This window comes from Anarhichas minor, unplaced genomic scaffold (genome assembly GCF_050575085.1).
Source record: "Anarhichas minor isolate MPS153535 unplaced genomic scaffold, ASM5057508v1 ptg000040l, whole genome shotgun sequence".
NCBI lineage: Eukaryota > Metazoa > Chordata > Actinopteri > Perciformes > Anarhichadidae > Anarhichas > Anarhichas minor.
In genome coordinates, this window is record NW_027466486.1 from 7997443 (window position 1) to 8011425 (window position 13983).

A 13983-nucleotide genomic window follows, 5' to 3' on the forward strand; every position below is an offset into this window, starting at 1 on the left:
TAGGTAGACGGAATGGGCCTGAGTGCATATTAAACAAAGTGTATTATAAAATAGCACAGCAACATTACTGGGTGACATAATAGCACGATACCCTTTCTTCAAACAGGAAACAGAGAGCCGGACCAATCACTTCAATCTCACAAACGATTTAGTTGCATAATACAAATACTACTACTAGTGTTTCTGCGGCTGTAATCATCTAGTGTGAGATGATGGCACACGTCAGATGGCTCTTATACTTCTTTACTTACTAGTCCATTGGTGCCGTCCTTATGTTGACCGGGTGGTTTAATGGAGGGGCGCGAGGATGAGGGGACATGGTGGGAGAAAGGCCGTGGCATGTGATACACATGATGGGGGAAATAAGGCTATGAGGGCAAAGGAAGGAATGAGGAGAGGTCAAAATAAAAATGAAAATCATATGAAGGAGGGTCAGGCACACACAAACTAAATTGCAGCAGGGAAAAGACGCTAACACCTTTCCTCCGTAAATGAGGTGCAGGTTATTTAAAAACATGGTCATATGGTATACTCAAAGACTGTTTACTTTACAGGTTATTCAGGTGTAACTGCCAAGTGGGTAAATGCAGTGCTACGTTATGATAACGTGCAGCGGACTCAGCATTTAAATTCAGTAAGGGCCTATTTAAGAACAGTGTGGTTTTGCGGATCACTGGGTATCATGTGGCCAGCCATTCCAATTTTATTCACTTTGTTTATTTTTAGATTATCAAGAAGATGATTTTATTCACTTGGGCTTTTCTACAATAACACAGACTCTAAGTAGTAGGTAGAGGACTAGAGGACTGGCGATCTACACATAAGTCCCTCTCCCGTCTCACCCGGTTGTAAAAGGGGTGCTGAGGGCCAGTCATCCCACTGAAGTAGGCACTGTGAGGCTGAGGAGGCAGAGATCCGGCGAAGGAGCCCGCTGGGGAGCAGGCGGCAGAGGGCTGGCCATAGCCCGACTGGGGACGGGGCACTGCCTCTTGCAGGGGCTGCGTGGGATAGGTCACTCCTCCCATGTGCATCTGCTCCCTGGCCGCTCGCACATCTAAGAGGAGGACAGAGCCGGAGGGAAAAAAAGAACAAGGGGGGGATAGAAAAGGAAGTGTTTATCTGTGATGCTGATGATCATGTCTTGGCTAGGATTATAAAGACTCTTCAGATCCACCCACGCATCAATAATTTAGCTTCATCATCCCAAGAGAGTTTAGCCAGTTGTGAATCCACAGAGAAAGGAAATGTATCAAACAATTGACTCTTGAAGCACTTTAGGGAATACAAGCAGACCGATGTTCCTCAACATGTTCTAGAAGACAATCGAACAACTAAACGCTGGAGAGGAAATGAGCGCAGATGTTGCGATTGCAACCGTCTTCAACTGCGAATTCCATTCTCACTTTGATTGCCATTACTCCCGTTTCTTCACAAACCAGCATGCGCGCTGATATTCTAGTCTTTTCCAAACGATATGCCGGCATCGTGACGACTTTGCTGCTTCCTCACAAATAAATTCACTCATGTAAACAAACCAAAGCACACCATTCTGAACCCATGGGCACTATCGCATCAGTACTTTTCCACAATTGTTTTCCCATAAATCAATTTGACTCCGAAATGAGTGGAGTAGGCAACGAGGAGGGAGCTTTGGTTAGAAAAAAAAACCCCTCCCAAATTAAAGTTAAATAAGCCTGGAGACAGAACAGAGTGTCTCTGTGTGGCTGGCATGAAAGTAAGAACCAGAAACAGAAGCAGGCACCAGAATGTCTCCTGGTTATACAAGTGGCTGCTGAATGACACGCTGAGTGAGACCCAATCCAGCCTGCGAACACAATGGGGGCCTTATGATGCGAGTCAGGCTCATGGGCGGGTATCACTGACAGCACTGCCCACTGGCTGGCCACAGGACACCGGGCACGGAGGGAGCGGGACAACTGAGCAGGAGCACCGGTCACCTTCCCGCTCCATGGGGACACGTGTAGAGGTGAAAACACACACACACACACACACAAATAAACACATGTTTCTGTGGATACATATAAACACCCACACACTTTTAGGACTGGTGCTGGACTCACAGACTGGACGTCTGGTCAGCTGTGCTCTCCATGACTCAACTTTTTAGCTCCATGGAACAGACTTTGTGTGTGCGAGTGTCGTCTGTGGTCTCATAACACTACGATGCAGCAGGTTCACACTCGGCGTCATTGACACTCCTGTACAGGCCGAATGGACGCTGACGCACAGTGGCGAAAGTACAGTGGCGCTCTGGCTTACAGTTTCATACCGATGCACTGTGTTACGTCACTATTACTGCAAAACTGTGAAATTCGGTGCAGCAGTGGAGCCGAGGTGACAGCGAGTGAACATTTTGTCCTGATCCCACGGTGTCGGACCAAGTCAATTGTATTTATATAGCCCAATATCGCAAGTTACAAATTTGCCCCAGGGGGCTGTACAATCTGTGCAGCACATGACACCCTCTGTCATCTTCAACCCTCGCTTCAGATAAGGAAAACTCCCCAAACAATAACAATGGACGAAACCTCAGGAAGAGCCACTGAAGAGGGATCCCTCTCCCAGGACGGACAGACGCGCAGTGGAAATCTGCTCGACATTTGATTGTTTGGAAATGAGAAGCGAGCTGAGGGTTTCTGAGAGCCCCTGCAGTGGGTGATGTTAGAGCAGACCCCGCTGCAATGTTATGAGTAATGTCACTGCCAAATGAGCTGGCACTGAACTCAACACATCACAGAGAGGACAGTTCTGTTTCTCCAAGCTATTGTACACTCAACCCTTTTATGTACTTAAGACAAAACCGTACGATAAACCTCTTTTTCTGTCTCTCTCTCACACACACTTCATCATGATGACAATCTGACTTGAAGATACTTTGAGAAAATAATCTGTCCTTTCCTTATGTTGAGCTACCAGTTCATCTTTATCTGTATTTACCTCATGTTTAGATGAAGCCTTCTTTTTATCCTGTAGCTTTATGTATTTAACTATTCTTAACAAGATTGTGTCATTTGTCTCGATTGTTTTGCGTCATCTGATCGGCCTTTACCGATCAAACTATTTAGAATGAATATCGGCTGATAACGATATGCGGCCGATCGATCTTGGTGCTTCAAAGCTTCAGGAAAAACGATAAGAGTTGGAATCTGTATTGAGGTTGGAATTTTTCCAAACTGCTCTTTCCAAGGTCAAGCATAAACCTTGCTAATGATTGCTGTGTTCCTCGCAGTCACCATAACTCATTTTGAGAGCGCCTTGGTAGCCTAAAAGGTCACTGCGCATGCTTCTTATCCATAATATCTCAGGTTCAATTCCTTATATTCCCCCCCCCCTCCCCCCTATCTGTACAAATACTGAGCGTGTATAAACCTGCTATGATCTCCCTGAGTTTGGGGTCCAGGTTGATGGTGCAGGGCAGGAACATCTCAACATCTCTAGCAGCGAGAACGGGCGTCCTGGAGGACAGGAAGACCTCGAAGCTGCGGACGTCTCCATCAATCTCCAGCAGCGGCTCCACGTCCTTCGTGGTCGGGATGTTCTTGGAGATCCTTCAGAGGAAAAAAGAAAAAGAGAAAGATTCTAATTTAGCAGGTGATTATGTGATGGTGCTTTGCTCTCGCCAGCAAACATAATATTTATTTAGAAATATTTGAAGAACATGACTATTCGGTTGTTGGAATTTCAGTATTTTTTGGCAATAATGAACAAGTTACTATATGACTAAATACTGCAAGTCTTTAGACCAAATGCTCATCAAATATAAAATATACTACAATAACATGGGAGGTATTATTGGCATATGACACAAATATGTCAACGTGTCAGTTTACACTAACTTCTGACTGCTAGCTCAAAGGCTCGACATTGTGACGAAAAAAGAAAAGAGGAAATAGCAAGCCGTACTGTCAAGATGCAAGAGATATGCAACGGTCATCATCATCATGAGAGCGGAGAGATAACTGGATTTAGAGAAGACGAGATAGTGAAAGGGGGGATGTTTGAGGACAGATAGAGAGAGGGATGTTATCTTTTCTCTGCAGAGGAGGAAACCTGAGAAGATGACAATCAGGGTAATTTAGCAAGCGGCAGACGGAAGCGCCTCACGATGCGCTGCTACAGTTAACATGATGTTCGTTATCGCAGACCTCAAGTAAACACCATGTTTGGAGATTGTTTCCATTACTGTGTGATATAGCGTTTCCTGTCTATGCTGCAGAAAGCAACAACATTGTATCACATCAAGAATGTCAGACGTCGAAACTATTTATTTAAAAATCGTTACAAGACTGCACAAACTCTGGCGCCGCACAATATAATCTAAAGCTTGAACCAGTAGTTTAGAAGGGACAACGGCATCTCTGAAATGAGGAATACTGAACATGAATACTCAAGTGTTGAAGTGGGGAATTCAATTTCAGCTGCACAAGGTTAAAAACAGATATCAGTTTAATCAAGGACAGTGCAACAACAAACCCAAACACCAACAACCCGGAGCAATCATTACATCTCGTTAATCCCATCATTCAGACATGAAAATATGGAAGCCGGAGTGGCCTGTGACACCGACCATTCATCAGCAGAATGTGCCGCTCTTATCAGATGAATAGGGAGACTCCAGCAGGGAGCGGACATCTTCCTCATCTCTGCCTCCATTTGTCATCGGAGCCCTTCATCGTTTTCTCAGTGGATACTTTTCTTCACCTTCCCCTCCTTCCAGTTGAACCTCAACTCACGCTCCGCCCCGATACATCACTCAGTCTGCACGCTGGTGTGTGCTCTGCTGAGAACACAGCCTGGTGAGTTGGGTTTTTCCCTGGGCCTGATCTGTCTTTCGGGAGTGAGCACAGGCGGGCCTTTCTGTGACTTGATTGGATGATTAGTACCATCGCTGCTGCACGCTAGCTAAGTCAGCGTGAGGTCAGCATCTGGGCACACTGTTAGCTAATAATCCAAACAATCAGATAAACTAATCCGGTTAACAAACTGGCAGTAAATGTTCACCGTCTGCCCAAATCCAGTGAGTCTCTCATACATAGTGATGGTCGGACAAAACCACACTGCACGCAGGTTATGATTTACATGATTTCAATGTGAGGCTTTTCGCTGATACTCATACCCAGACTGCTTACAGTGAGCGAAGAGGCCGGGGTCCAGTCCTCTGTTCAAGGACATTGTGACAGGACAGATGGCTGGTGACGGACACATCTGCTGTTGCAAGGGCTCGAACCTGTGACCTTGTGGTGACAGGATGTCTCGAACCAAAATGTATACGTTTGGCAAAAAAAAAATACAGGGATGGAAGACCGGCGACATGTAAATGGCCCCTCACAGAGTCAAATGTGTACTACAGAGTGTCATGAGGGCAATCTAAATTATTGGCACTAAATCTATATTTTCCTTCTCAGCAGATCAGCCCAGGTGGGTCACTCCAACCCCACTGTCCCACCCAAACTGTCCCAACCCCACTGCCAGTCCCGACCCACTTGGACTGAAAGGAGAGAGAATAGACTGTGAGCAGGGACGACACAGAGGCACACAGCTGAGCTCCAGTGGACAAAGCCCTCTCAGTCTGTCTTTCATTAGAACCTTTACCAAGACCCAAAAGGTCAACGAAGCTCCATTTTGGCACACAGATGAACCCCCGCTCCCGTGACCTCTGCTGGGGAGGATGAGTGGGATGCACAGATGTTACCTGCACACACGCACACACGTAAAGCGTCTACCGCAAACACCTGGGCAGTGGAGATGGGGAAATTCAAAGGCCCAGATGAAGGGTGGAGTGTGTGTGTGTGTTTGAGCGCATGTGCAGACACATGTGTATAAGTGGGTGTTTGGTTCCTTTTCCCATGAACTGTATTAACCCGTATACAGACAGAGAAGCCCTTGCTTTTCCCCATTTCCAGCTGGCTTACTGCTGTTTATTTGTGGGTCTGCAGACACAGACCAACAGGAGCCTCTCTCTCTCTCTCTCTCTCTCTAGAGAGAACACCCTCCAGATATATTCTAAGGATTCTTTTTATAGGACCATGTAACATTACTAAATGATGAGTGTACACAGTTTAGTTGTACTGTGCCAAAACTTAGAATGGACAATAATAATGAATAGTAGTGATATCAGACTCTACTTCAGAACATAGACCAAGTCCTCCATAGAAATAAATGCACGTTGCCCAACAACAATGCCATCCAAGAAGCACATATTTTGCTGACCTGCGTGTTTTCTCTGGCCTGCTGTTGTACAACATGCAGGAGCACAAACAGCTGCTTCTTCCAAAGACAACCGGGGAGCTGGTGAGATGAACAAATCAAGGACGTCCATCTCTGAGTTACATCCAAACAGATGGAAAGAAAAAAAGGGGACAGCCAGAGTGTGAGAGGTCCGCTCCTGACGTCGCCAGCTGACTGGACAGAAACGTCTGCAGGAGCGACACGTCAACGCTGATCCTGCAAGATCATTGGTGAGGATCAGAGGGCACAGAACATCAATGGACGGTTGATGATGAGAAGTATAGAAAAGAAAAAAGGAAGGACGAATCAGAATTACTGGAATACAGATGAACTAACTGATCAATTTGAGTGATTCAGGCAAACCCGCTGAACTGCGTAGTATTACAGAACAAAAAGTAACCACGACATGACAACAGCAGTTTATCAATTAGGTCTAACCACTTCAAATGACATCCTCTGCAGTTAACTAATGAGATGTTGGCCTTGGCAGAAACCAATTGACACAAATTACTTCAGACTTAGTCATTCTCAGAGTGAACAGACGACACAGGCAAAATGAACAAAGCCATTCTTATCAGCGATCAGTTGCCAAATGACAAGATGGATGCCCGGGTTGGAGCGCCAAGGAAACCGGCGTGCTACTTTCAAGCAGACCGAGGACGAGGGAGATAAAGGCCGCCGGGCAGCCCGGCAGCCGTTCCTGCACAATGGGCCCATTGACAGGACCCAGCTTATAGCTGCAGCGGTACAGGCGATTTGGCCCGACCGCTCTCTGTGCGGCGTGGCCACTGGGAGCTTTCTGAGCTTATCCAAAATGCTAATAGGTCCCAAAGCTGACTGGAGCGCAGCCTTTCTTCTCCTCTCAACCTCCCACACGCTGCAGCTGACGGGAACGAGCAGAATTCATCTCTCTATCCCTTCTATCCGCTATTCCGACGCTGGAAGTATGAATGTGCCACTTGACTTTGCTTTACAGCTGCCCACTGTGCTTATGGACGACATGCGCACACACACAGACACACACACGCGCCACAAAGAGGTGGTCTCGCTGCCAAACATTTCCATAAAGGGGCCCAAAGACAGAGCGAGATGCCTGCAGAACAGACAAACGCCTGTGCACATTGTGTACGAGAAGCTCAAGAGTTTCAGTGTCAGACACTGTGACCAGTACAACAGTGTGTGGGTGAAGAAGTTAACCAGACCCGGGTCCGGCACATTCCTCTCTTGGTCAGAGTCGCTGGCACGGTGTCTGCCAAGCGTGTGGATGAACTCAGCGAGGCCCTCTCTGGGAAAACAGTGGACAGGCGGACAGCAGCGAGCTGGCGCGTGGACTCGCATCCTCAGCGCTGAGAGAGGTTATTGTTACTTGGAAGCTGCCAAAAGCCTCCGCCACCCTAAAGGCAGAGAGCAAAATATGTTTTCACTTTAGATGACGCCATGTTCTTTGTCTACTTAAAATCCAGGCGAATTTCCTTGATTTGAATCAAATGCTTCGAGTACTGTGGACACCCTCTGTCTCCGCTTACCCCTGTGCCTCTTAACTTTCTAGTCTCGGCCGTGCCAACTGAACAACTTGTGGCGGCGTCTGTTTTCCATATACATTCGTGGCAAAGTTTAGTCCAATAATTTAAACTCTCTTGTACAGAGCTGGACCTGTGCATCCCGAAGCAAACCGCAGAGACAAGCAGGCTAATGGGAAACACACCAGGCTGATAAAAAGCGAGCGGCCTCTCCTTTGAGACGGGCTCAGGACTCAGTGGTTCCCTGAAATGTTGATTAAACTCATGTGTAGCGCCGAAACGGAGCCTACTTGTTCCAGACCCCAAAAACCTTAACTGAACCCTCCACTCAAGAGTAACTAAGGCCTCATTCTTGACAAATAGTAAAACACTAAACCTCAGCTTGGTGATTTATGCGCCCCCCCCCAAAAAAAGAGTTTGGAGCATCTTAGGGCCGTGGCAAAGTCCGTTCATTGTGACACTAATTGCACCGCTCGAGTTCATATCGGCGCATGTGGTTGTTTGATAGCTGCAATGGTCAGCTGATAGGCCGTATGATGGGGAGTTAAGTGGAGTGGACTGCAAAAGTAAAGACAAATGTGCTCTGCTGATAGGATCCATCTGGAATAGGTCTGTTATGGAGCTAAAATCTATACAGCGAGTGATGAATGTGAGAAATACAGCTCGGGATTCTCAGGCTGAACCAGTAATCCTCTGATTAACTTCACAAAGGTGGACGTGTCCATCGGAAATAAGATGAGGGAGAGATAGGAGAACGTCAATGAGCGCATGTGCTGAGGAGAGAAAGAGCTAGACAAAGAAAGTGTGTTGTATCGCAGAACTGACTGTTACAAAAAAAAGCTTCTCCTCACCAATTTGAGTTCATGGCAACGAGGAAAAGCCTCTCCTTATTGTTGAGAACTTTCGGAAGCACATTGCTCGGGAGACCTCAGCAGACAAATCTGATAACTAAATCCTTGAGCTGTACAGCAGTGATCACACGCCAAATTAAAAGCTGCTTTAAAAGCAATGATGGGGAAGAAAAGGAACACTCGTGATCCCTCCCAATATAGGCCGGATAGCCTTAATCTTTAATTCGCCGTCTTCGTGCTTGCCCAGTCACTCTTTGCCATTTCAGTGTGGTTTCTACACACAAATCCTAAAAGGGCCTGACCTGCACTGACCTCTGAAGGGCCAGGATGTTAACGTCAGTTAGGGGCCGAATGTGTGTGTATGTGTGTACATACGTGTGTACGTGTGTACATACGTGTGTGTGTCTGTGTGTAACTATCAAGTGCGCCTGTGGCTTCCGCGCCGGCTGAGTAGCAAATCTCGTTGTCCACTTAAAGGTCAGCGCTGACCCTCGTGCAACCCTGCGCTGCTATTTATAATCAGCCCCCCCCCCCACCTTCCAGCACAAAGAGACAGCAGAGCGGGAGAGAGAGAGATCAGCGGCAATGCTCGACACCACAGAAACACCAGAGTATCGGGCAGATGTCTGCTTCTCATGGTTTCCTCGCCTTTCCTCCCATCTCAGTGTCACATTTAAATGTTAATCCAGCCTCGTCGTCACTGATGGACGACTCTACGACTAAAGAGCGGAGGCCAGTCAGAGGTGTGGTAGAGGCTTTTTTTTTTTTTTTTTTTTTTTTTTGTGCATTTGAAATGATTCTTTAGGCTTTGCGCAAAAAGGGAACAGAGCAGTTCTCTTGTTTCAGACCAATTAGACTAATCCTTCAACCTCGGCTTACAGAAATGAAAAGGGCTTTGGGGATTTTCTAACAAAGAATGCTGCATGACGTTCTTTCCGTCCTCACGTGGTCGCCTCCACACACAATCACAAACTCACCTTGACACACACACACACACACACACGCCTCCTGTTGTGTCACCTGTACACACTTTTCTTTTACATTTCGAGGAGCTCAGCAGGGGTTGAGTGGTGGTGGAGCTGGCTGTGGCTAATTCATGTCTGAGTCACCAGCGCCAAACACCTGAGGGATGGACGAACGACACACACACACAGAATCAGCACCGGTTTCACTGTATAAACAGCCATGTTGGACCCAGGGGACATGTGCATGAATCTGTGTGTCCACCGGCTGGACTATCTCAGTTGGAGCAGCAGCATCACCTGAGGCTTTGAATACACCTGAGGCAGGAACACACCAGTGGTAAACTCTTCTAATCCTGTTGGTATCCGGACTGATCCTCTACGGCATTCACACACTTTAATTCTTTTACCTCGTTTTACCTCCGGAGACTGGAATCTCTTTTCTTCTCACTCTCTCTTTATGCCCCGTCTTATCTAATCCCAACCCTCTCCCCTTTTTCATCTTTATCTCGCGCCAACCAAACTTGGGCCTTTATCTATCAACTTGTCAGTCAGGGGGTCTGTCTGCACACTGGTGTGTAGAATCAATGCCAATGTCCTATCAGTGATGGAGCCAGAACTCTATTGAGACATCGGTGGTTTCACACCAGCCATTACAGATTCACACACGCGTTCAGGCCTCAAATGGCAGTGCAATGAGCGATGGCATTACCAGTTCTACTGAAACACCTCCTGGAGGGATTAAGCACGGCTACAATGAGCTTCCTGAGGACACAGAGAGGGGGGAAATATTGGGAGTTTTTTTTGAGCATCTGCCGTGCATCTAGATGACAAAGTGTCACGAATACGACAGGAATTCACATGAACAATAGACAGCTTTGCAAAGAATAAAGACTTTTCATTTGAGGGCAGGAGAAGTTCAAAACTATTCATCATAAGAAAAGAATAGGCTCTCGCCATTTTTCTTTTTCTTTGGCGGCCAGATATTTAAGAGCTTATTAAAAGATTCCACATAAAGGGAATCACCCGCATGAGCTTTGGAACAGCACTTTTATGCCGGCACATAATTGCAACCAAATTATAATAATTGTGCCAATTAAAGTAATCCTGAATGAAGAGAGTGTCATCTTAATGTTTCAGTACTTGGGATAAGAGTCTCTCCAATTAAGACTGAATTGCCGGGCTACGTATTCATTCAGAGTGCGATTAGTGAAGAAAAGAAAAAAAAGTTTTGAAGTGTCCGAGAAGTGCCTGGCTCTAGTCACGTCTCGGAGAGGTTTGATTGTTTGGTTGATGAATGCCGGGTCAGAACAACAAAACGCAGAAGAAGAAAGCATGAAGGGAGGAGAGGAATAGCTGATTCTTCATACGCTGTGACAAAAAGAGCAAAAATCATAAAGTGCATCAAGAGTTTGAGACTTGTGTTACAAATATTGGCAAACACGGTGACACTGCAATGAACAGCACTTCATAAACACTACAAGTTTACCTGACAACAACTTTTCTCCTGTGTGTGTGTGTGTGTGTGTGTTTAATGCTGCCTGCATCTCAGGGTCTGATTAATTACACTGATTCTCAGAGGAGTTGGGGGTGACATATGTTCTTACACTGGTGTGAGTGGTACGTGTAGGTGTGTGTTTATGTGTGTGTGTTGCATGTGCACCACACACACACACACACACACACACACAAGAGGTTTGTGCATGCATATGTTCAATCACAAATGCTTGTAGCTGCAAATAGTGTGTGTACGTGTACTTGTTTCAGTTACAGCGTGCATGCAGTTTGCCACAACTTGTGCATGTGTGTGTTAGCGTGTTTATGTGCAATAGTTTGTATGTTTGTGTGTGTGTGTGTGTGTGTAATCAACAGAGGATTCAGGTGCAGCGCCAGAAACACACTCCTGAGTGCGGCGGGGGCATCCTGGCACAGACGGGGCACCAGATGTCAGAGCCGTGCAGGAACCTGCTCAGTGGACCAGTGACACCTTTTTTTTTTCGAGTGCCGAAAAAGGGATCTTGGCATCCAAGAATAAACTCTCTGAGGGGCCGACTGAACCCGCCCCCATACATCATTAGGTACAAATATGTTAACCCCTCGACCAAAACACAGAACTATGTCCCTTAAAACAAATCACCACTCTCAAAAAATGAGAGACATTGACTGACACCGTTTCCCGAACAGTACTTGAAGGTGTTTCTAGAGACACAGGAAGTGACTGATCCCGTCCCCTGATGTTGTCTTCACTTATACCTCCATGCTAGTCTGTGTGACTGATTAGTTTTCTGTCAACAACGCCCATTTCAGTACCGAATACACACTCCCCACCGTTGAAGTGGAAGATACTCCACATTATCGCAACGGCTTGCCGAGAAAGAATTTCTGAAGCTGTGCGTCAGTCAGGCAAGAACTTTACCAGGCACTAAGAATCTTTATTACTTTCTACCCATTTCCAGCGCGGCAGTTGTTCTATGCAACAACTCAACTAGAAGAACCAATCACAGGTGGAGATGGTGTCCTGACTTTGGCAGAAATCCAATGTTATGTCACAGTTCAGAATGCCAGAGACTGTCTGTGAATCTAAAGCAGCATCGGGGAGAAACAAAGGAAACCTTCACATCATTTACTTTCTCAAGACATCCCGATCAACTCGTGTTTGATATGGCCGATGTGCTCACATCTGTGGAGCCACACACGTATTGTTAAAGTTCAAATGAGATGAGAAAAGCATCAAAGATGACTTTGCACGACACTCTTTCACTGACTTTGGCTTCCTTATGATGTTATTTCATAAAAAAAATCTGTTTTTCTGTCACTTTTTGAAACTTATGGAAAACCTTGCTTGTCAGCGTTCCGATGATCAATGAAAACATACTGATGTTATTTTTGAAGTAGATATCAGTGTCTTTAGGTGAACTGTGAGGGCCCCTATCTCCTGGATGTCCTTTCTGGTTAATCAAACCTTGCTGTAACACTCATGAAGGATAAAAAGGAGTTCAAACTGAAAGGGGTGCGTCTAGGAAGTGATTGATCTGTGACAGAATACCCCCGCGCCCCGTGTCAAAGATGTGTCCCTGAGCAACATCCAGAACCTGTACTCGCTCAGAAACCTGGAATCACTCTACATTTAGCTATTCAGTAGAAGCTTTTCCTGTAATGTAATGACTCCAAAACAACATCAAGGAAATAAACATACAGAAAGCCCATTACCAGTCTTTGGAAATGGCTGCTTCAATGCAATAACCATGAAGCACGATAGAGCTAGGTTAGCTATAGTCATTAAGCCTCTAATGGCAGCTAAAGCAAGGAACGACTGACTCCTGAGAAGAGACGGAGACACTGAGGAGGAAGAAACGATACAGCTGAAAAGGATCGTCACAAGGCTGGAGGCTCCAAATTCAATTAGCTAGTGTTCAAAAAAAAAAAAAAAAAAACATTGTTCGAAACACGGATCTCGGGCTGTTAATTCGACGGCTACAAATATGAGGGTCGGTCCAAAACACTTCTTGGTTTGTTTTGGTGTGCTGGGCAGGCCACGACGCTGGCTACAGAACTAGTGAGAGAAACATTTAAGCTGCACTCTGTGTGTGTGTGTGTGTGTGTGTGTGTGTGTGTGCGTGTGATTGCTTTGAGCCAATCTCTCCTACCGACAGACAGCGCCATCTTTCTTACACGGCTCTCTCCCCCTGCTACCTTGCATTAGTCTGGGCCGCCCCCCCCCACCCATCTTACCGTTAATGATAGAAATCGCTGAGGTTATTACCCGATTACACATTCCCCATCAGATTAGGAGAGGCTGTGCTGGCCCACTCCCACTACGGGAATTAGCGCTACGCATTTCTCTTCACGCCGTGTCCTACAATGACACTTCACAGCCCTTCATGGCACTTGTTATTGCCAGGCAAGTTGCTAAAAACAGCTTTTAGCTGTTTTGAAAAGCGTGTGTGTTTGTGTGAGATATGAGGGGAAGGTGGGCGTGTGTTTTCATTTTCTCTCTCTCTATTCTAGGAGTTCAGGTACACGCCACAGACAGAAGCTGCCACCTCCATCACTGAGAGGCACTTTATGAAACTCGTGCAATATGTGCCCGTGGTTTAGTAGTGTGTGGGTCAATTTAGTGTTAATTTAGAGGGTTAGGTAGGGCATGAAGTCTGAGCTGAGCCACATTTAAAACATCACAGGCAAGTATCAAACCGGATTTAGCTTTTTAACCTTTTCAAAGAGGGGGATGGAAACCAAAAAGATCTTTTTAGACCCACTTTAGTGGTATGACTGATCCAGACTATGATTTCCAAAATGTAATATTTCTGATGCTCTGTGGCCTGCTGAGCTGTAAGCCTTACAAAGAGGAGAGAGGAGGAAGAGCGTGCCGCTTTGTGACTGAGATGCAGGGCGACAGTT

The 13983-nt window shown here is 46.2% G+C and overlaps 1 protein-coding gene and 1 long non-coding RNA gene across 5 annotated transcripts in view; one reads left to right on the forward strand and one right to left on the reverse strand.

Annotated features, from left to right (window-relative positions):
• kidins220a (kinase D-interacting substrate 220a) overlaps window positions 1-13983 on the reverse strand; it is a 41942-nt gene that overhangs the window by 7849 nt on the left and 20110 nt on the right. For all 4 annotated transcript variants that reach the window (XM_076108700.1, XM_076108703.1, XM_076108701.1 and 1 more), the window contains 3 exons: window positions 3391-3569; window positions 843-1054; window positions 252-368 (listed from right to left, as the gene is read on the reverse strand). In XM_076108700.1, the coding sequence (XP_075964815.1) occupies window positions 252-368; window positions 843-1054; window positions 3391-3569 (508 nt within the window). The remainder of the gene's footprint in view (window positions 1-251; window positions 369-842; window positions 1055-3390; window positions 3570-13983) is intronic.
• LOC142968718 (uncharacterized) lies at window positions 780-9169 on the forward strand. The gene is made up of 3 exons (XR_012959063.1): window positions 780-3612; window positions 4549-4817; window positions 5427-9169. It is a non-coding gene; the product is annotated as an uncharacterized LOC142968718 (long non-coding RNA).